The sequence below is a fragment of the Alosa pseudoharengus genome, unplaced genomic scaffold (genome assembly GCF_046254945.1).
Source record: "Alosa pseudoharengus isolate Yale_2024_CS ecotype anadromous, Long Island Sound unplaced genomic scaffold, YU_APseudo_1.1 YU_APseudo_1.1_scf_24, whole genome shotgun sequence".
In the NCBI taxonomy this organism is placed as follows: domain Eukaryota; kingdom Metazoa; phylum Chordata; class Actinopteri; order Clupeiformes; family Clupeidae; genus Alosa; species Alosa pseudoharengus.
The window spans coordinates 27,472,612-27,493,792 of record NW_027468689.1 but is presented as its reverse complement, the minus strand read 5'-3'; the positions used below and the strand labels follow the sequence as shown (position 1 = coordinate 27,493,792).

General features: G+C 45.2%; 2 protein-coding genes across 8 annotated transcripts in view; one reads left to right on the top strand and one right to left on the bottom strand.

Annotated features, from left to right (window-relative positions):
* The window catches only part of fn1b (fibronectin 1b), a 33,098-nt gene extending 19,825 nt beyond the window's left edge, over window positions 1-13,273 (top strand). For 3 of the 7 annotated variants that reach the window (XM_076303613.1, XM_076303614.1, XM_076303609.1), the window contains 23 exons: window positions 181-447; window positions 828-944; window positions 1,284-1,466; window positions 1,701-1,856; window positions 2,122-2,235; window positions 2,431-2,718; window positions 3,089-3,376; window positions 4,212-4,499; window positions 5,088-5,375; window positions 5,961-6,248; window positions 6,497-6,699; window positions 6,968-7,055; window positions 7,180-7,359; window positions 7,582-7,671; window positions 8,031-8,219; window positions 8,358-8,447; window positions 9,015-9,487; window positions 9,645-9,783; window positions 10,022-10,195; window positions 10,510-10,635; window positions 10,842-10,948; window positions 11,044-11,154; window positions 12,182-13,273. In XM_076303613.1, the coding sequence (XP_076159728.1) occupies window positions 181-447; window positions 828-944; window positions 1,284-1,466; window positions 1,701-1,856; window positions 2,122-2,235; window positions 2,431-2,718; window positions 3,089-3,376; window positions 4,212-4,499; window positions 5,088-5,375; window positions 5,961-6,248; window positions 6,497-6,699; window positions 6,968-7,055; window positions 7,180-7,359; window positions 7,582-7,671; window positions 8,031-8,219; window positions 8,358-8,447; window positions 9,015-9,487; window positions 9,645-9,783; window positions 10,022-10,195; window positions 10,510-10,635; window positions 10,842-10,948; window positions 11,044-11,154; window positions 12,182-12,259 (4,325 nt within the window). In that variant the 3' untranslated portion in view covers window positions 12,260-13,273. Of the gene's footprint in view, window positions 1-180; window positions 448-827; window positions 945-1,283; window positions 1,467-1,700; window positions 1,857-2,121; window positions 2,236-2,430; window positions 2,719-3,088; window positions 3,377-4,211; window positions 4,500-5,087; window positions 5,376-5,960; window positions 6,249-6,496; window positions 6,700-6,967; window positions 7,057-7,171; window positions 7,360-7,581; window positions 7,672-8,030; window positions 8,220-8,357; window positions 8,448-9,014; window positions 9,488-9,644; window positions 9,784-10,021; window positions 10,196-10,509; window positions 10,636-10,841; window positions 10,949-11,043; window positions 11,155-12,181 lie in introns of all 7 variants that reach the window. The other 4 variants (XM_076303610.1, XM_076303611.1, XM_076303608.1 and 1 more) reach the window with 2 other exon arrangements.
* An 88-nt stretch (window positions 13,274-13,361) lies between these two features.
* atic (5-aminoimidazole-4-carboxamide ribonucleotide formyltransferase/IMP cyclohydrolase) lies at window positions 13,362-20,658 on the bottom strand. Its single transcript, XM_076303616.1, has 15 exons — window positions 20,528-20,658; window positions 19,963-20,089; window positions 19,660-19,803; window positions 19,054-19,142; window positions 18,799-18,950; window positions 16,996-17,152; window positions 16,621-16,746; window positions 16,231-16,338; window positions 15,809-15,894; window positions 15,596-15,685; window positions 15,339-15,464; window positions 15,137-15,229; window positions 14,711-14,893; window positions 14,077-14,232; window positions 13,362-13,786 (listed from the first exon to the last, which is right to left on the bottom strand). Exons 1-15 carry the CDS (start codon window positions 20,544-20,546, stop codon window positions 13,667-13,669), a joined length of 1,776 nt encoding a protein of 591 aa, XP_076159731.1. The 5' UTR covers window positions 20,547-20,658; the 3' UTR covers window positions 13,362-13,666.
* Window positions 20,659-21,181: the final 523 nt, after the last annotated feature.

Here is a 21,181-nt window from a genome sequence, read left to right as displayed (position 1 = left end):
CAGAGTCTAGTGTGTGGACGCTTTTTCATTTATCTCATTTATTTTTTTGTCAAGCATGTAGGATTAACTTGTGACTTGATGTGTATTCCTTTTTTGACTGTTATAAATTCATTCTTACACCCTATCTCTTCTCCTCTCCTCCTCTTCCTCCTCCTCCTCCTCTCTTCTCTCCTTCACCAGTCCTGGACTCTCCCACTAACCTGGACTTCTCCGAGATCTCCTCCAACGCTTTCACCGTCCACTGGACCGCTCCCCTGGCTCGCATCAATGGCTACCGCCTGCGCTACCAGCCCACCAACGGCGGCCGTGCGAAGGACGAGCGCCTGCCCCCCACCAGGACCCAGTTCACCCTCACTAACCTCCAGCCAGAGACCGAGTACGACATACACATCTACGCCATCAGCGGCCGCGATGAGAGCCGACCCCTGCAAGGACGCCAAGCCACCGGTACACCTCTCTCTCTCTCTTAGTCTGTGACCAATCCATAGCAGTAAAAGGAAAATTACGCAAACCCCCCAAAGAGCTTGTCTTGTACAGATCCAAATGTCCAAATAAAGTAGATCAATGTGTGGCCACAAATGCAAAGGACGAGGTTTGGGTTGAAAGTGCTATATTACCACATCTCTCTAAAACCTCTTACAACAAAAACTAAAACAACACTTTACATGATAAAGCTCTTTTGTAGGTTCTCAAAATGTTTTACAGTGAAGGGGGAACCTCACTACCACCACCACCAATGTGGAACAGCCACCCTTTTTTAGATTAGATTTTATTTTAACCTCCAAATCATGTAATCATGTAACATGCAATTGTATTCGCCTCTCCAGTCACCGAGGCCCCCACCAATCTTGAGGTGACCGGCTCCACCCCCAACAGCATCACCATCAGCTGGGACCACCCCCCAGTGACCGTGCGCTACTACAGAATCACACATGGAGAGTCAGGTACTGTCACTCACGTCACTCCCCACATCTGACCAGTGCTCTTATGAAGCTCAGATGATCATCTCAGAGCTAAGAGCATAAATCAGCAAATCATGATTAATTCTCAAGGTCATGAGTAGCCTTGGAACCAGATAAATCTGAGTACATTAAATTTGTTTGCTTATAGTGATCTGATAAAAATGTATTTGCTTGATTTTAAAATACATATCTAAAGTACTGTATCGGGTTTGTCCACTGGCATCTGTGATGATTTCCTTATCAACAGAGACTTCTCTGAGATGTTAACATGTGAAACAAATGTGAAATCCAAATATGTAATGTCATGCATATGGTTGACAGGCGAGAGCCCTGCAAAGGAATTCACTGTCCCCGGAACTCAGTCCACGGCCACCATTGAGAACCTGCGTCCCAACACCGAGTACACCATCACTGTGTATGCGGTCACTGGCCGAGGGGACAGCCCTGCCTCCAGCACCCCCATCTACGTCACCCACAGGACTGACACCCCCGGCGGACGCCCCTGTGAGTCTCCTCATACTCCTCATACCTTTTACCAGTTTTAAAGTGATAATGTTAGTAGGTATTTTACTTCAGTACTTTATGATACTTGCAGATTTTATCATATTCTGTTTAAAATAATAATATACAATTGTAATCTTGCTTTGAATGGTTTCCCTCTCGGTTGGTAATGTTTTTCCAAGTCTCTGAGTTACATGGCAGTACTGTCATCTCTTAAAACCATCTTTGCTTTCTCAGACGTCCCATCTCCCTCCTCCATGGACGTGACTGACGTGCAGGACAATGCCATCACTGTGCGCTGGAGCCCCGCCAAGGGCCCCATCACCGGCTACCGTGTCACTGGCGCTCCCAAGAACGGAGACGGACCCACCTTCACTGAGGTTGTTGGGCCTGGTAAGTGCAACAGCTTCATTGGGTTGTAATTTCAAGAAATAGAGGAAATCAAAGAAAAGGATAGAACTATGAAATCAAAGAAAAGGATAGAACTATGATCTATAAACTGTGGACTATTAAAGGACTGTGACAACAAACAAAACATTTCCTTTTGCCTGACATTAGCCAATGTGCAGCGTATTCATTGTGGTATCACTATTCTCTTCTGAGTCATTCATGTTCTAAGGACACTGCTGATGTGTTTGTGTGTTTGTCTCCTTTGTAGAGAGGACTGAGCTGACTCTTACAGGCCTGTCACCCACTGTAGAGTATGTGGTTAGTGTGTATGCCATTGGCAAGGGTGGAGAGAGCCCCCCAGTGGTGGAAAACGCTGTTACAGGTAAGATGTACATGTATGTCTTGGGTGTATACATGTAAATACTGGTAGATACATATTGTATTCAATATGAATGCATAAACACACAAGAGATCATCTGTTGGTAAAGTAGTGATAAGAGAGTATTTGAAGTACTGAGGTACTTGTTGGGAGTGTATGGGTTTACATGTACTCACCTTCTCAATATTACTTCTGCAGGAGGCAGTGGTGACCACCCTACTGACCTTTCCTTCACCGACGTGCAGACGACCGCTCTGCGTGTCACCTGGGACGCTCCCTCAGAGCGTGTGACCTCTTACAGGGTTTTGTACACCAATCCAGAGGAGGGCGAACGTGAGCTGTACCCAGCACCTCGTGGCACCGACACCAGCGCCGTGATCCCCAACCTCCGGCCCAACACTGAGTACACCATCCAGGTCATCCCCGTGCAGGGACGCACACCTCTGACCACACTGCTGGGCAAGCAGGCCACCAAAGGCCTAACAGGTTAGTATTAGGCAATAACTCCGGCAAAAATAGCAATGGCAAGCCCTTTTAACATTTAATTTTGGGGATAAGAGGAATTGTTGATATATTTTAGGGAGCGCAATAAACTTTATGTGGGGATTCTTGAGTCTGCTCTCCCACAACATGGAAGGGAGGTTCAACAAGGTCTTAATTTCACATTTCATGATCAGTTTTTAAGACATAGCCTACTTCAGTCTGTCTTTTCAAAATGCCTTCCCCGTTTCATTTTCAGACAAAATTCTAATGTTTATGTATATAGTGTATAACCGATAACTAATTGTAGTTTATGAATTATAATTAGTTATCCATCTTCAAACATAACTTAGTTGCCTGATATTTCCTTCCACAGCCAGCAGCGGTGACCGCCCTACCGACCTCTCTTTCACGGATGTGGACACGACCTCTCTCCGCGTGACATGGGACACTCCCTCAGAGCGTGTGACTTACTACAGGGTTCTGTACACGAGCCCAGAGGAGGGCGAACGTGAGCTGTACCCAGCACCTCGTGGCACCGACACCAGCGCCGTGATCCCCAACCTCCGGCCCAACACTGAGTACACCATCCAGGTCATCCCCGTGCAGGGACGCACACCTCTGCCCAAACTGGTTGGTCAGCAGGCAACAAGAGGCCCCACAGGTCGGTATCAGGGAATAATCTTTGCTCCATCCAGATTATGCATACAACTGATGTCATGTCGTTTTGTTTCGTTATGGTGAGCAGTTCGATATTAGATTGCAGTGTCATGAAATGTTTGTCTTGACCTTGATGACAAGACTTATTGACACAATTGTAACCCTTAATGGGCTCTTTGCACGAAAGGCTCTCAATGTGGCCACTTTGTTTCCGGTGGAGCGTTAAAGTGTAAGTTCAGTGTAAATTGACCCATAGTCCTGTTGTTGAAGCTTACCACATGCAGCCCATAGGTAAAAGAATGATACAATTTGGGACAACAAAGGCCAAGTTATGGACAGGCAGCTTAAAGCAGACCCATGGGGGCAGTGGGCAGTTACTTTCAGTTTCAGTTTTGATGCCCCCATGGGTCTGCTTTAAGCTGCCTGTCCATAACTTGGCCTACGTTGTCCCAAATTGTCTCATTCTTTTTCCGATGGGCTGCATGTGGTGAGCTTATACAACAGAGCTATGGGTCAATTTACACTGAACTTACACTTTAACTGTGTTGTAACGGCATTTTCTGTTATATTCTGCTCCTAACATCTTCACTCCGACACTGATTATCTTGTTTGCCCAATGATAACAATTTTAACTCGCATAACTCCTTCTTCATCGTAACGTGCTGATTTACTAGTTACAACATCCAACCGGGTCAGTGTAGTCACTAATTACATTAGCAATAGCGGCAGGTTCAAACACACCTGGCTCCCCCGGAAATAAAGTGGCCGCATTGAGAGCCTTTGCAAAGAGCCCATTACTGCATTCTCTAGCTGAACTTGCCTGATATTTCCATCCACAGCTGGCAGCGGTGACCGCCCTACTGACCTCTCTTTCACTGACGTGGACACAAACTCCCTCCACGTGACATGGGACGCTCCCTCAGAGCGTGTGACTTACTACAGGGTTCTGTACACGAGCCCAGAGGAGGGCGAACGTGAGCTGTACCCAGCACCTCGTGGCACCGACACCAGCGCCGTGATCCCCAACCTCCGGCCCAACACTGAGTACACCATCCAGGTCATCCCCGTGCAGGGACGCACACCTCTGCCCAAACTGGTTGGTCAGCAGGCAACAAGAGGCCCCACAGGTCGGTATCAGGGAATAATCTTTGCTCCATCCAGATTATGCATACAACTGATGTTTTGTCATTTTGTTTCATCATGATGAGCAGTTGGTTATTAGATTGCAATGTCATGAAATGTTTGTCTTGACCTTGATGACAAGACTTATCAACTGCTTTCAGACATAGGTGTAAGTTCGCATATTCTGCACATATCAAGCGGTTGGGCCTTATATCTGAACAACATATCCCGACACTTGGAACTCCGAACTTAGGCGGCATTAACACCACTCCCCTCCTAGTATTTCGGACGGACATTATGTAAATATCTCATATCTCAACGAAGCGATGAACATGCAGAGATTCTGTTCATGTGCGTGTTCAACCACATTCAACCTGTTCAACCACGCAGAGATTCTGTTCATGTGCGTTGGTGTCATTCACACATAATGTCCGCATGTAAGCATCATATCTGAATCACTGAAGGGTCGGACATATGTTTGACAAAGATTCACATATAGTGCAGAGGACATGTCTGAAAACAGTTATAGACACAATTGTATCCCTCAATTACTGCATTCTCTAGCTGAACTTGCCTGATATTTCCTTCCACAGCTGGCAGTGGTGACCGCCCTACCGACCTCTCTTTCACCGACGTGGACACAACCTCCTTCCATGTGACATGGGACGCTCCCTCAGAGCGTGTGACTTACTACAGGGTTCTGTACACGAGCCCAGAGGAGGGCGAACGTGAGCTGTACCCAGCACCTCGTGGCACCGACACCAGCGCCGTGATCCCCAACCTCCGGCCCAACACTGAGTACACCATCCAGGTCATCCCCGTGCAGGGACGCACACCTCTGCCCAAACTGGTTGGTCAGCAGGCAACAAGAGGCCCCACAGGTCGGTATCAGGGAATAATCTTTGCTCCATCCAGATTATGCATACAACTGATGTCATGTCGTTTTGTTTCATGATGAGCAGTTGGTTATTAGATTGCAATGTCATGAAATGTTTGTCTTGACCCTGATGACAAGACTTATTAACTGCTTTCAGACATAGGTGTAAGTCTGCATATTCTGCGCATATCAAGCGGTTAGGCCGTATATCTGAACAACATATCCCGACATTTGGAACTCCGAATTTAGGCGGCTCTTACACTACTCCCCTCCAAGTATTTCGGATGGACATTATGTAAATATCTCATATCTGAACAAAGCGAAGAACATGCAGAGATTCTGGTCATGTGCATGTTCAACCACGTTCAACCTGTTCAACCATGCAGAGATTCTGTTCATGTGCGTCCGTGTCATTCACACATAATGTCCGCATGTAAGCATCATATCTGAATCACCAAAGGGTCGGACATTTGTTTGACATAGATTCGCATATAGTGCAGAGGACATGTCTGAAAACAGTTATAGACACAATTGTATCCCTCAATTACTGCATTCTCTAGCTGAACTTGCCTGATATTTCCATCCACAGCTGGCAGCGGTGACCGCCCTACTGACCTCTCTTTCACTGACGTGGACACAAACTCCCTCCACGTGACATGGGACGCTCCCTCAGAGCGTGTGACTTACTACAGGGTTTTGTACACGAGCCCAGAGGAGGGCGAACGTGAGCTGTACCCAGCACCTAGTGGCACCGACACCAGCGCCGTGATCCCCAACCTCCAGCCCAACACTGAGTACACCATCCAGGTCATCCCCGTGCAGGGACGCACACCTCTGCCCAAACTGGTTGGTCAGCAGGCAACAAGAGGCCCCACAGGTCGGTATCAGGGAATAATTCAAAGCTCCTACAAGCAGAGAAGCTTTTAAGTAGATCAGCATAGGGGTGTGTGATGACGGCCCTGAAGAATTTTTTTTTTAGATTCTATTAGATTCTGAGAAAAAATAAACAAATAAACTCAATTAGATTTTGTTTGGATTCGGTATTCTGTGAAACATATGTAAAAATGGCCATTGAATTGAGTGTAGTATATAGTAAAGTCACCCTCCACTATTCCTCCTTCTCAGCCACTCAGCCTGGGACAGTCCCTGCACCCACAAACATCCAGTTCACTGAGGTGGGCCCTACCTACTTCACCATCACCTGGATCTCCCCCAACTTCAGGCTAACCGGCTACCGCGTGGTGGTCAGCCCCAAGAACAACCAGGCCCCGTCCAAGGAGCTCAATGTGGCCCCTGACTCCAGTCGCGTCACCGTGCCAGGACTCATGGTATGGCGCACATTCCTGATGGCCCTCCCTCACAGACAGCCAATAAATAATCATCTCTTCCCATACATTTTTCAGTTTCCTTCCGAAATGTATCAGAAAACCTGTCTCTCTTTTATGCAATTGATTGCATAATTTCTCAAACTACAACAAATGGCTTATTACAAAAGTGTTGCTGGCAGTCCATTGAGCCAACTACAAACAATGTTTTTTTTATTGGCTAAATTACGTGTACAGTAGATCATTTTTAACATCCTCTTGTCTCTCACAGCTTGCCACCCCCTACATCGTGTACGTGTACGCCCTGAGAGACTCATCGGCCAGTCCGCCCCTGACTGGAGAGATCACCACCACTGACAGTAAGAGGATTTCCATGAAGCACATAACAAATACGAATGACGTGGGCTTAGCTACAAACTGGCTGAAGAGCTTCAGTGGCCTCTTCTGTATTGAAACACTCCTGTTCTCTTACTGGCTCCTCAGACCTTAGCCCGCCCCGCCGCGTGAGGCTGTCTGATTTGATGGAGTCCTCCGTCACACTCACCTGGAGGACCAAGGTTGAGCCTATCACCGGCTTCCTCATTGAGGCCATCCCTGATGACCGCAGATACCCCACCATCAGCAAGACCATCCCCGAGGAGGCCAGAACGTTCATCCTCACAGGTAAAGCTCAGGCACCTTCTCATCTTTAGATATAGCAGTCTAAAGCGGTCTCATGAGGAAACTCATCCATTTCCTAATGCAATCACAAATATATTTACCTTCATTCCGACTGTTCCATTACGTGAATCGTATATTAACATTTCTGTTCAATGAAATAAAAAAATATTGACCTTCATTTGAATGTGAACCTTTGACTCTTGACCCTTCTTGTTTATCCCACAGGGCTTCAGCCTGGCACCTTCTACACCATCAACATGTACACCCTGAACGGAAACTCCCGGAGCCCTGCCTTCACCCTCACTGTGACCACACGTAAGGCACAGCCTACTCCATCACCAGGACAAAGCACTCGGCTTAGTTAGTGTCAGATATACAAAGCCAATGTGTCATTTTACAATCCAGTATAGAGCTAATATGTTGTATAAGAAACCAATACAGTTCATGTGTCATTGATTCAGGATATTAAGTTTTATACATGATACACTGCATTAACTTTACTGGCAGAAGTTCCGACTGATAAAAACTGGCAGTTTTAATACGCTGAGACATGGCTGATGGTCCATGCAGTTCTTTCTTTGGCTTCAGCAGATATAGAGACTAGTGCACACAAAGACTCTTCAGATGAGCTCATGTGTGGTACTGTGTGTGTGTGTGTGTGTTCATCTGTACAGCTGCTCCAGCAGTTCATGCTCCAACGGACCTCCAGTTCACCTCCATCACCCCCTCCTCCATCTCCTTCTCCTGGCGCCCCCCGACCACACGCATCACAGGATACTATGTCACCTATGAGGAGTCTGGAGGCAGGCCCCGTGAGCTCACCCCTAGACCACATGCTGGCCAGAACTATGCCACCATCACTGGTAATATATGCACACTTCGCCACTAGTCAACACCCCAGCATTATCATTTGCATGGGCATGTGAGACAGTCAAAACTTGGATTCTTAAATGTTCTGCTGTATAACCTTTGGTGCTAACTGCCCTTGGGATCAATTACAGGGTTGAAACCACGCACTGAGTACATCATCAAGATAATCGCCCTCTCGAATGGACAGAGAAGCACACCGCTGATAGGCACGGCCACAACTCGTAAGTAGACCTTCAGTTTCCTCTCATAGCCACAGAGACACAAAAACAGTCCACAGGCACACACACAAACACACAAAACACAGAAAAGTGGGTGTACCTCTCAAACGGTCTTTTTGTTACTGAATGGTAAAAGTAAACAAAAAGAGGTTTGGAATTGCAACATGCTGCTGAAGAGCTCACTGCTAGCTGGGCAGCTGAATTAGCTTGTTAGAAAGCTAGTTTTTTTATATACAAATAGGCATATGCTTCCAGTTCTGTCTTCTTCTAAAAAAACAATTAAACATTCTTCATGAGCCCAGAATAGTTGCTTTTTAATACAAGCAAGGCTCATACTTTTGAATTGTTGTATGATTCAAAAGAAAAATGGCGGCCATGCAGCTAGCTTTTTAGCTAGTAGTAGTCATTGTAAAGATCCAGTGCAAAGCTTGGATCTATTACAGTGCTCCTTGCTGGCTGTAACGCAATACAGCAACTCCCATACCTGTCCCATCACCCCCTCCCCTTTTCCAGCTACCCCCTTCCCCCCTGGCTTTGCTGCTTCAATGCTAACCCCTTTCTCCCGCTCAGAATTTGGCTCGCTTCCGCTGCCACTGCCACCCTCGCGACCTGGCTCCGAAGACCGACTGGACGTGCCACACATCATCGACGACAACACCGTTAGTGTACCAACGGTAGTGGGGACAGGCGGCCAGGACACCCTAGGGGGCCAGGGCCAGAATGTCGAGTACACTGAGTACAACAACCGGCCCAACCAGCCCAACCAGCCAAACCTGCCCCACCGGCCCCAGGTGCCCCAGAGGCCCCATTACCCACTGGTCTACATCCCAAAACCGGGGCCCGACGGGAACAGGGTGCCGGTGGTGCAGGTGAGTGAAGACCTTCCCGGGCACGGGCTTCCTTATGGTTTTCCAGAGAACGACACGGGAAGTCCTCAGGAGGCACAGACGCAGACCGTCATCACCTGGCAGCCACTGCCACAGAGCACCGCCTACGAGGTCCACTGCGAGCCGCTCACCCACCGCAACGAGAGGACCTTCCAGGTGAGGGTGCTGTCCGACACCCACACATACACGCAAACACGCCATGCAGACATAAGCAACAACTCAGATAACGAGTTGAACTCAGTTAATACCATCAAATTAATTATGTTAGTGATGAGAGGTGTTTGTGTGTAAACTATTCATTCTTGCCTCCCAGATGCGTCTTCCAGGCACGTCCACTAGCGCTACCCTGATTGGCCTGACGTCTGGGGCTTCCTACAACGTCATCGTTGAGGCTCTGAAGGATGCTCTTAAGCACAAGGTGTTTGAGGAGGTCGTCACTGCAGGCAACACTGGTAAAATAAAACTGCATTTTCACTTCCTTAGCCTCCCACCCTTTTTCATATACAACCAAAATTGAAATAAACATATAACATTATTATATTGTCTTGAACATAGACATCTTGCTGAATCCTTACAATACTGAACAAAACATCTGCTAGACTTATGAATCTCATGAGATTCTGTTATTACTTTATTGTTTGTTGAGCTGAAGGAGTGAACCGAATTCCCTTCTTTTTTCCCTCATGACAGTCTCCGAAGGACAGCCTGAAGGACTCCCGGCCAATGGGGATTCCTGCTACGACACCTTCACAGCCACCTACCACAACGTGGGTGAGGAGTGGGAGCGCATGTCTGAGACCGGCTTCAAGCTGTGGTGCAGATGCCTAGGACTGGGCAGTGGCCACTTCAGATGTGACTCTTCCAGTGAGTGTCCTGCCAGTTCTCCCATTTAGTGGAGCCATGTGCCGCCATCTCTTACTAACTAGCACATCTCATTTGAGTGCTGAAAGACAAAGGGAATTAAGTCACTATGTAGGGCTCAAAGCTTATGCTTCAAAGGAGAAAGTTACTTGTTGGAAATGCCACTTCACTGAATATTAATAGTCAAGCAATTGTCCATCAAATCTCCAACTAATTTTTAGCTGTAATGAAGGTATTTCTTATTGTAATACAGAATAGTATCAGGCAGTTTTATGCTAATACCCCTTTGCTTTTTTGTCCTTTTTTGTTCAAAACAGAATGGTGCCATGACAACGGCAACAACTACCGAATTGGCGAGAGGTGGGATAGGCAGGCTGAGAATGGTCACATGATGAGCTGCACCTGTTTGGGCAATGGCAAGGGAGAGTTCAAGTGTGAACCACGTACGTCCCACTTTAACAGTACAATAAAGCCACATTTTATCAGTAAATCAAGTACCTGTAGGCCCTAAAAGAATCAAAAAGCTACCAATCATTCCCAATATATGTATTTCACTATACAGACATTTATAAGAATGTATAATAGAAAATAAGAGTTTTCTTAACTTATTTGGCTTAATATTGACCTGAATTGGCTATTGATTATACAGATGAGTCTACCTGCTATGATGATGGGAAAATGTACCATGTGGGCAACCAGTGGCAGAAAGAATATCTTGGAGCCATCTGCACTTGCACATGCTATGGTGGACAGCAGGTAAGATATGTTTTATATCACATGTTAATGTTTCAAACAGGCCACCATAATGTATATACAGGCGCTGAAAAAAAATGTGTTTGTGCTTTTGTTAGGGATGGCGCTGTGAGAACTGCAGAAGGCCAGGAGGTGATGGCGGTCCCCAAGTCCACCCTGTTCGCGTAAACACCTACACCAACCAAGGAGACACAACCTTCCGCAGAGTGGTAAGCCGACCTCATCTTGTATCCATCCCACTTCCAATACCTGCCACTTCAAATCTCTTCTTATAAATCTAAAAATAATTGTATGTTTTGTATAGTAATTCTACACGTTGAAAACATTTTTCCTCTTGTAATGTCACTTAGATGAAAGCGCTGCTACCTACAGGTTCAAGGTGGGTCTTTGGTAGAGTGTTTCAGGCAACAGCAACGCGATTTATTTTTTATTTTTTTGCGCTGTTATAAGAACTAGAGTGCTTCCCAGGCTTAAAGCTCGCAATGCCATCTGAGATGAAGACAACGACAACAGCAGCTATACAGCAGGTCTACTTGACAAACCCTCCATATAAATGTTGAGTGGTTGTATGATCAGTCAGACTTTTATGTTTTATGTTTTTGCCATTTTTATCCTGTCATGCATTTGCTAACTGTTGCACAGTTAACAAAAGGTTAACATAAGCAGTCATGATACTTTGTGCATGGCTGTGTCATGACAGAGAAGGTTTTAAGGCTGACATTATTTATGAATCCCGACTCATGTAATGTCAAGGGTCCAGAGACCATCAGAGTGTGGATGTACATAATAAACTAATCACTTAACTGGTTGCATTGCTTGATGCTAACAGCAAGTTTGCGGCGTGTTCCTATTATAGGCTCTAATTCTAATGTGTGGTCTAACTCTAATTATTTGAGAAAAATAAGTTAGTTAGTTTATACTAGTTTTGAAAAGTTGCCAAATCAGAACCTTTCTGATAGTGTTCTGGCGTCAATAATCCGCTATATAGAATATCATATGAGTTAGATTTGATCTCCATGTTTTAAATATTTAGTGCATGCTATAACCCTATATCCCTGTAGATGTCCTGTCCCTAGGAGTTGTTAACACTGTGTCATACTAAACATCTAGCATATGTCATACATCTATTGTCACAGATCTGTTAGGACGGCCTGAAACTACATTTTAGCTCCAACGAAACCTCTTGATTTATTATGTTCTGTTTACAAACACTGTTCTCCTTTTTTGCCCTTCCAGAACATTCAGTGCCCCATTGAGTGCCTCCGGCCTGACCTCCTCGCTGACGCGATCTCTCCAACCAACCCCAACGAGTGAGCGCCCGTGCCTGAAGCGATGCATCGCCATCCCTCTGCGGCCAAAGACCCGCCGTTTTCAGCGGGCCACCCGGCGGACATCTTCCACCGAATCCAGACGTGACGAATGAGATTGTATTAACACACATTAGTGCCTTAACACCCTACCCTCCCAAATAGTTTTGTTCCCCCACTGCATCGCTTTCTCGGCTTTATCACACCGACAGTTAACGTCACGCTAACGCTAGCCCATCCTCCCCATCCCACTCACTCCTATACTGCCCTCTTCATGATTAGGTCGGCAGTTGGGATTCTTTTTTGTCTTCAGTGTGTTAAATGTTTGGATATCTGTTGCGATTCTCTCAGAAATGTATTGAGACACTTTATAAGAGAAAACAAAGAATAACACATTCCATGTTGAAGCCCTGGCGACCATTACTGGTGAGGGCATCTTGTCACGTCAAAAGGGATATTCAAATGTCCAAGCCAATTTGCATCTCTACTGATTATATTTTTTCAGTAATAACTTCCCAGTATTAGTGCCATACATTGGTAACAAAGTATTTTTGTACTTTTTTTAAAAAAGAAATTACTGAAAAGTTACTCATCAGAAATGGAGCACTGTTTGAGAATGTGTTGGAGTACCAGTCATTGTACATTGAGGTTCAGTCCATATCCCAGTTTGTGTTATGTTTGATGTTTTTTTTCTTTTTCTTTTGTGGCCCTCCATTGTAAAAGATGGAGCCAGCACTGTTTCCGAATGACAATGACACTTACTGATAATGATTGATTTGTTTGTAATTTTTCTAACTTTTTGTTTATTACTTTAATTTATCCCTAAATTCTTCTGAAGTGTTGAAAGGTCAGAACTGGGATGTAAAGATAGATTTTTGTACTGTAAGTGCCAAAGGTTTTCACTACTGTCTAATTTCCCTTTTTGGATAAAAATGTACAAAGAACCTCAACCATAATGTCTCTGAGTTTTGTTGTCTTGTAAGAAAAAAGATTGTGTTCTATTAAAAAAAATAGAATACTATTTGTTATAGTGTTGGTCAATTCCGATTCCTCCCCTGAAAGTTGTCAAAACCCTCTATTCAAAAAGCAAGAATCCAAACAAACAGATGTCCAGAAGTTCTCAAGAAATCAACTATTTATTATTTCTGGAGGAGACTCGTGAGGTTAGACTTGGCAGTGATACTGGAAACTTTTTTTTAAAGAATAACGAGTCAAAGTGGAATGAATAGGAGTGTGTTTTCTATTTGCACTGGGAGTTGTAACAATGATGTAGTGTCAATGGGGAACCACTACGTAATGCATTAGACATTTTCTGGCTTTTAGTCAGAAGCACAATCAATCAGTAACTTAAGAAGGCTTGACATGAGATATTAAGGGGTATTAGAAATGGTCTGCAAGGAGTTAGTGTCAGGAGCTAGTGGTGGAACAGGCGGAGCTTGGTGTGCACCAGGGTGATGCCAAGCTCATTGCACGCGTTGATCACCACCTCATCAGCTGTGGAACCTGAGGGGGCTGCGATGTACTCGACACCACTCTGGAAGAACGAGGAGGAACAGGGGAGAGAGGATTTTAGACATAATAAAAGTATCATGTATGAACACAAAATGTCTGCAAAACCCTACTGAAAACCTCCACTGGCCAACCATCATGCCAACTATAGGCTACGATCTTGCGAGTTATTTTACATCGTTAGACAGGTTAAAAACCCATCATTTGACAGATGGAAGAAGAATAATGGCAGCTAAAGAGATAATGTGATGAGAAGGAAATACATGAAAAAGATGGCATTAGTGTAATAAAAAAGAACTATGTGGTTATTGGTACCTGTTTGGCCCGGTCCACGTTGTCCCTGAAGGGGAAGAAAGCATCAGAGCTCAGAGCGACCGCCTGCAGGGAGCTGAGCCAGTTCTTGCGCTCAGTCTCAGACAGCTGCTCAGGAACCTCCTCAAACATGGCCTTCCATGCGTCCAGGTCTGGGCCCTAACAAACAAAACACACACACACACACACACACACACACACACACACACACACACACACACACACACACACACACACACACACACACACACACACACACACACACACACACACACACACACACACACACACACACACACACACACACACACACACACACACACACACACACACACACACACACACACACACACACACACACACACACACACTTTTACTCACCATCAACATGTCACAACTGGAAGGCCACAGTAAAGAAGAGATAAAATATCACAACATCTTAATAAATAGTATTTGACTATGATGGATGACTAATACTATTATAAGTGATTATTTTAACATTTCAGACATCAAACTAAATAAAATAATCACAATTTTAATGGTCATCCATCATAGTCAAATACTATTTACTAAGATGTATATAACCTATATAACTTATAGCTCCCTAGAACCAGCGTTGGTCTTGATTGATGCTCACCTCTCCGATGGTCCCACTGACGTACTGATCGATAGCGTTGGCCATCTCTGCACGCTTGACACCGCTGCGGAACTTCATGTTGAGAACACGAGGGTGGCGTCTCAGCCACCAGTTGTCAGCCTTGTCCCCTGCCAGACGTGTGCAGTGGATACGAGACTGTTGACCAGCGCCTATGCCAATCACCTGAAACACAGGTACCACACACACACAGGAAATCAAGAACATCAACCAACTCTTACTCTATTCTCAGATTTTCCTAGAATGTACACACAACATAAAAAACAACTACTGCTTCAAAGAGAAAATAATTTAGACCTATTATAAATATTTTTTTTATTTATTCTCAAGGGGAAAGTCAGCTGAGAGACACGTGGCATCTGGCCATGTCTGCATAATGCAGATGGTCCATTATGATTATGCCCTCACCTGTCCATCCTTGGCGTAGCATACAGAGTTGGACTGGGTGTACTTCACAGCAATGCTCGCCACGATGATGTCACGCAGAGCCCTCTCGGACAACTACACATGATTAAAGGGTTAAAAGTGAACGCTCCTGCATAAAGGGACAGGGATCTGAGTAGCTATGTACCTTTTATATTCATACAATCAATTATATGATCCTCTATACCTTGCCCTTGGAGACAACGTTGCTGAAGAGCTCCTTGTCGATGTTGGCTCCGTTTCTCTTCTGCTTCAGGTGGAGGCCAAAGAGAACCCTGACCTCAGCCTCATCTGGCTCATAGGACGGGTCCATCTAAAAAAAGACCGCGAGAGAAAGGCTAGAAAAATCAGTGCACTGATTCAGTCTCATTTTAGTTCCAAACTGCTGAGTAACAGACAGGTCCTGTTAGTTTTGCCTGTGGCCTTTGCCCCACTCATTTTCACCTGGAGTACACAGTAGTTGCCGTTCTTCTTCTTGGAGAGAATCCGGAGGGCCTCCTCTTCGTAGCCAGGAGCGATGATCCCATCGGACACCTGAGACCAAGACAGGCCAGCAAACACATGGGTCAACAACATATTCTTGTCAACGAGGAACGTTTCACTGTGTTCCCTTCAATTACTCAACACGTAGAAACCACAACAACACGAAACACACACCTCTCGGGAGATGATTTTGGCGGTCGGGACATCGCAGGTGTCAGAGAGGGCGATAAAATCTCCAAAAGATGACATTCTGTCAGACCCTGTGCAGGGTAGGGTAGGACAGACAAACACACAGATGTGTTTTCAAACTTTATTTCACCCCCACCCCCAATGACCAACACAACAAACTGTGTGTTAATTCAGAGCTGTAACATAAATAGTATCTGGTTACACTGTTAATATCATAGCCTGTTAATATAATACACAAACTGAGAAAATAAGTAAACCACAGAAGAAAGTTCTAGCTTTAACTCGAAGCTTCGCTTTAAGCGAAAAGATGAATAAACCTTTGCTTCACCTTAGTGCACTTAGATGACACAACATAACAGATGTGGGTTAAGTAGCTGAGGTTGTGTATGAGAGTGCGGTGAGGTTACCTCTGGCACGGGCGTAAGCGGTGGCCAGTGGCGTGAGGTCCTGCAGCATATCGTTCACCATGCACACCTTTGCCTCTTCCTCCGTCAGAGCCACTCCCACTGCAGCACCTGCACCAGGAGACAGATGACCGTCACAAAGGCTGTGTGTGTGTGTGTGTGTGTGTGTGTGTATTTACGGTAATTAACGTAAAGGACATTTGAGTTCCTCCTCAGTGCACACTGCAGCACCCTTGAGTGTGTATACTAGTACACGAGTTGAAAGCCAACAACATTACTTATTGTCACAGTATATTTAACTGTCAAGCATACATGCTTGTGTACCTGCTTGACTTTTGCCTGCTGGGTGTGTGTTGGGGTGTGTGTGTGTGTGTGTGTGTGTGTATGTATTACCTGCAGGACTGACGTGCTTAAAGGATGTAGCAGCTGGCATGCCCAGAGCATTCTTCAGCTCCTTCACTAACTGCCAGGCGTTGAGGGCATCGCACAGATTAATAAAGCCTGGAGATCCATTCACCACTACAGAGGGAGGGAGAGAGGGGGGGAAGTGACTATTGTGCAGATGAAAGGCAGGTCCCATTCTTATGGGTAATGGGACAAACCAAATGGCTCACTTCCCAGACGCAGACAGTGCCAGTAGAGCTGCATACTTTCGGTCCAAATCAACAATTATCAAATGTGGGAAGAGCTGTTCTTTCCTCAAGCTGTTCCCATGACATGCAGACAAGGGCGCATGCCCATTACGCACAATCAAGGGGGCAGCCGTACCTGTTATGGGCAGAGACGGACGCAATGTGTACAGCTGGGCAGGGGCCTGGTGGGGGTTCATGCCGTATCGCAGGGGCAGCTGGGATACGCCCCGACTGTACTCCCTGCGGAAGTAGTCAGCGATGGCGTCGTCATACTGCGCCGTGTGTGTGAAGGCCTGTGTGAGAAGAGGCGAGAGGTGGACGGGGAAAGGAGAGTGGTGAGCCTGATGCATTTGGGAACATCCTCTGCAGCACTGAAGACTGAATTCATGCAAACTACACTTCACTTAATTCAATTATTTTACTTCTTTAAACAGGTATGGTGTGTGTGTGTGTGTGTGTGTGTGTGTGGATGAATGATAATAGTGAAAAAAAATACCAGACATATTTTGTTAGGAAAATGAGTAGAAGATGCAAACTCAAGTTCAGTGAAATGGGCAAACAGACTCCACCTGTGACATTTATAAGCAGGTAACAGGAACACTTGATATTTCCTTCTCTCTCCAAGCGTTGTGGTGTGGACTGATATATTTATCTGTTGCATTTGGGTGCAAAACCACTGCAGAGCTTGAATAGCCTGTGATGGCCAGACCTGTCTTATACTATGAATCCTCAGGGGTCAGTGTGGCACACTTGTCCAGCTCACAAAGGGTTTTATTGTGGGGCTGTTTCAGCATGTAAATACAAAGTATCCATTTAAACTTGTGTCCCTTGCCCACTCGTGACCCTCAAAGGACCTTTCATCACGAGGTTAAGACATTGGCCTGGGATGAACTGGAGGCCAAGGGAGAGCAAGGGGAAGGCGAACCCAATGAACCAGACAGAGATTGATGAACACGGACGGGGGTACACACACACACACACACACACACACACACACACACACACACTGGACTTTGATTCTCACAGCATAGGAACGATCCCCATTTCAGAAACACAAATACAAACACAGCAGACAAATCCCACTATTTCAACACTACTGTTAGCATTGTGACAAGGATGATTAACTGTGTTTTCTGACACAATTTAATCTCTACACCACCGACCTGATCAATCCTGAAGCCAATACACTAGATAAGATGGACAGAAGAGATATCTTGCGACGAGAGAGGGGAACATAAGTCACTGTCTGAGGGAGCCTGATCATTACCGGTACATGGATCTGACTAATGAACAATTTCACAAGTCAGCAGTAGAGAACCTGTGAAGCTATTGCACAATCAGTTGGCTGTTTCACTGACCGACATGTTTAAACAAAGCCCATCCCTAGTAGAAATACCTTTGAAATACAAAATGGCACAGGTCGTTATTTCTGGGCATTAAAGGGAAACTTGGCAGAATTTCCCCCTCTGCTGGAGAAATTGTGCATTATGCTATTTTAAACTGTGGGAAAAGGTAACGATAAAGCACATGGATTTGTTTACAAGCTAGCATACGTTTGGCATAACTATGTGGATGTTACAAGGTAAGAAACACGATTTAAAACGAGTTTATTGTTTCTCACTTCTCTTTCCGGGACGGTAGTCTCAATGTTGCAAGGTTGGTTTTCCGCCTGGGGACGCTAGGCACAGCGGTGAAAGTCACCATTTTCACCGGAACAGGTAATTTAACCATCCAAATGATTTCTAAACGGGTTTATTACGTTGAAATAGTTGCCAAGTTCCCCTTTAAAGGAGTCATGTAGCATTAGCATCTGCATATTGGGCATAGCCCTAGAGGGAGTCTGTAGCAGCTCAAACGCTTAAAACGCCAAAATAAATGCTGTTTGGCATAGTTCAAAGGACATAGTCTTACAAGGACAGGCCAATGTAGTCATGGTTACCTTCAAAGCCAGCGTTTTGCGAGTCTCCAAGCTTGTATCTTTGGCATCTGAGCCCTCCATCTCCATAGCCACCAGGTCATAGTCGGCTGGGTCACAGACAATAGTGACTCTGGCATGGTTCTTGGCTGCTGCTCGGAGAAGTGTCACTCCACCTTTGGTGAGAAGAATAGCAACAGAAAGGCAATTATAACCACCTATTCAAACCCTAAATAAAAGTCTCCAGAGCACTTTATGAGGTAAGACAGACACACTCACCAATGTCAATTTGTTCTACAGCAGCTTCTACAGTTACATCAGGCACTGAGACGGTCTTCACAAAGGGGTACAGATTGCACACCACCACTCTGACCGAAAATAAAGAAGAAAGGTCAACACAGGTCAATCCGTAGTTTCTGGTGTGAGGCACAATACATTTCACTTGGACTACAATAAAGCCATAGATGAGTGTGACAAAAGCACAACAAATGAAACCAATGCACTACTAGCATTCTATGTGCTTAATCTCTATAGCATTAGTGGACACTGTGTGTGTCACATTTTCCTCAGGTGGCCTGAATTACTCAACAAAACTGTGGCATCCACAAGTAGACACTTAAATACTACAAGTCCCATGATTAGAAGCCACAGTGTATGGGTCACACGACCACAGCAGCAGCATCTGAATTACACAGTGAATTGGATTAGACTCAGTAGAAAATTCAACTCAGACAGTCACATGAACAACCACTCACACTCATCCAAGAGGTAGCTATACAATTTGGACCCTGCCACATGATAACATGGAATAGAGCAGCTAGGAACAAAGAGAATAAGAATGTATGAAAGGGGAAATGTTGACACTGTTGCAGTTTCGGCCCTCACCTCACAAGGCTAAAGCCCAGTTTGTCCATGTCAGCTTTATCAGAGGGGGTGTGTCTGGCTAAAATGCCTCCGTGAACAGCCGGGTGAAGGGTCTTCACCCTGCCACCCAGCATTTCGGGAAAGCCCGTCAGTTCCGAGACATCCCTTTGAGAAAGTCAGTTCAAGACATTACTTTACAAATTCAGTCCTTAGTTGAGATTTACAACGAAAACCCATTTGTTGATGCATCCCATCCATCACCTAAAAAAAACGAAGAACTCACGAGAAATCATTAGCCTAGCAGAGCAGACGAATGAAACTTGCCTGACATGTAGTCCAGCATCACGCAAGGCTTTGGCCGTGCCACCCGATGCCACCAAGGACAGACCCACGGATACAAGACGTTTGGCGAAGTCCAACAAACCAGTTTTATCTGACACACTGAGCAGCGCTGTGAGAATAGATGTTGGAATAGACTGACTTGGACTGCATATTTTGTATGCATGCTAATTGCTATGTCACACATAAATGAATCAGCAGCACAAGTGGCATATCGCCACTATTGTTCTCACTGTCGGCAATACCACCATTAGAGCAAAAAGTTGCAGTACAAAACAGCAACAACATGCACTGCTTTCCACTTAATGCAAAACTGCAAGTAAGAAAGAAACTTAAATTGTTGACGTCATATCATATCATGTAACCTTACGTTAGCTAGCTATGCTAAACATGTGTCTGTCTTTGCAATTCTTCATTAACTTGAACTACTAGGCTAGCTAACAATCTATAGTATGCCAAATAGTTTTATAAACAAGTCGGATCACGACTGAAACATGCATCCAGCAGCAACATTCCAGCATCAATACCGAAAGTATTTGAACATATTTACCAAGTTCTGAGCAAGCCATGGCGACTGTTGGCAGTGGGTGATGTTTCCCTGGTGGTGGTGTCTTTGATGGTGTGGAAAACCTACTGTCTATGGTGGGAACACGTGGATGAAATGCGAAAGATTTATCAGAGGGATAACTTCATTACGCTGCATGCTGGGAAGTTTGATTCCCGCCTCCTTCAACCTGGTTGGTTAAGATGAGTTTAACCCTTATTAGACATTCTCTGGTTTAAGTGTGTGCAGTTGCATCATGTCCATTTGGTTAACTTGTTGATGAGAACATTTTCAACTCTTTCTGCTGTATAGCTGTAAATCACAGGCGCTCGACAAGAGAAACTAGTAATGTGTCGGTCGAGACGGTTATAAAGTCGGCTCTTCTACGTTAAGCGCCTCCTGCCTGCCCGAGCTGATTTTTTATTTATTTTTTACAAGACGGAATGATCATGGCATCACACCACTGCTCCACATGATCTGAAAGTGTTGCAATGCAACCAATCACTTGTGATCATGACAGACAAGCCTGCTTATAAAGGAGATGGAGTGAGAGTCTGAGACAACAGATGAAACCAAGTGAGTGAGGGTTGTATGTTGCCAGACCCTAGTCAGAATCAGCTGCTGTCTGTCTACCCCTGTCCTAGATTCGAACACGCTGCT

What these genes read in the sequence shown, in the direction of transcription:
- atic (XM_076303616.1), bottom strand. An exon ending in GCAACTACTGTGTACTCCAG is followed by an intron (nt 15,465 to 15,595) that starts GTGAAAATGAGT and finishes GTCTTTTTTTAG; the next exon opens with ATGGACCCGTCCTATGAGCC. An exon ending in ACGTTGTCTCCAAGGGCAAG is followed by an intron (nt 15,230 to 15,338) that starts GTATAGAGGATC and finishes AATCATGTGTAG; the next exon opens with TTGTCCGAGAGGGCTCTGCG.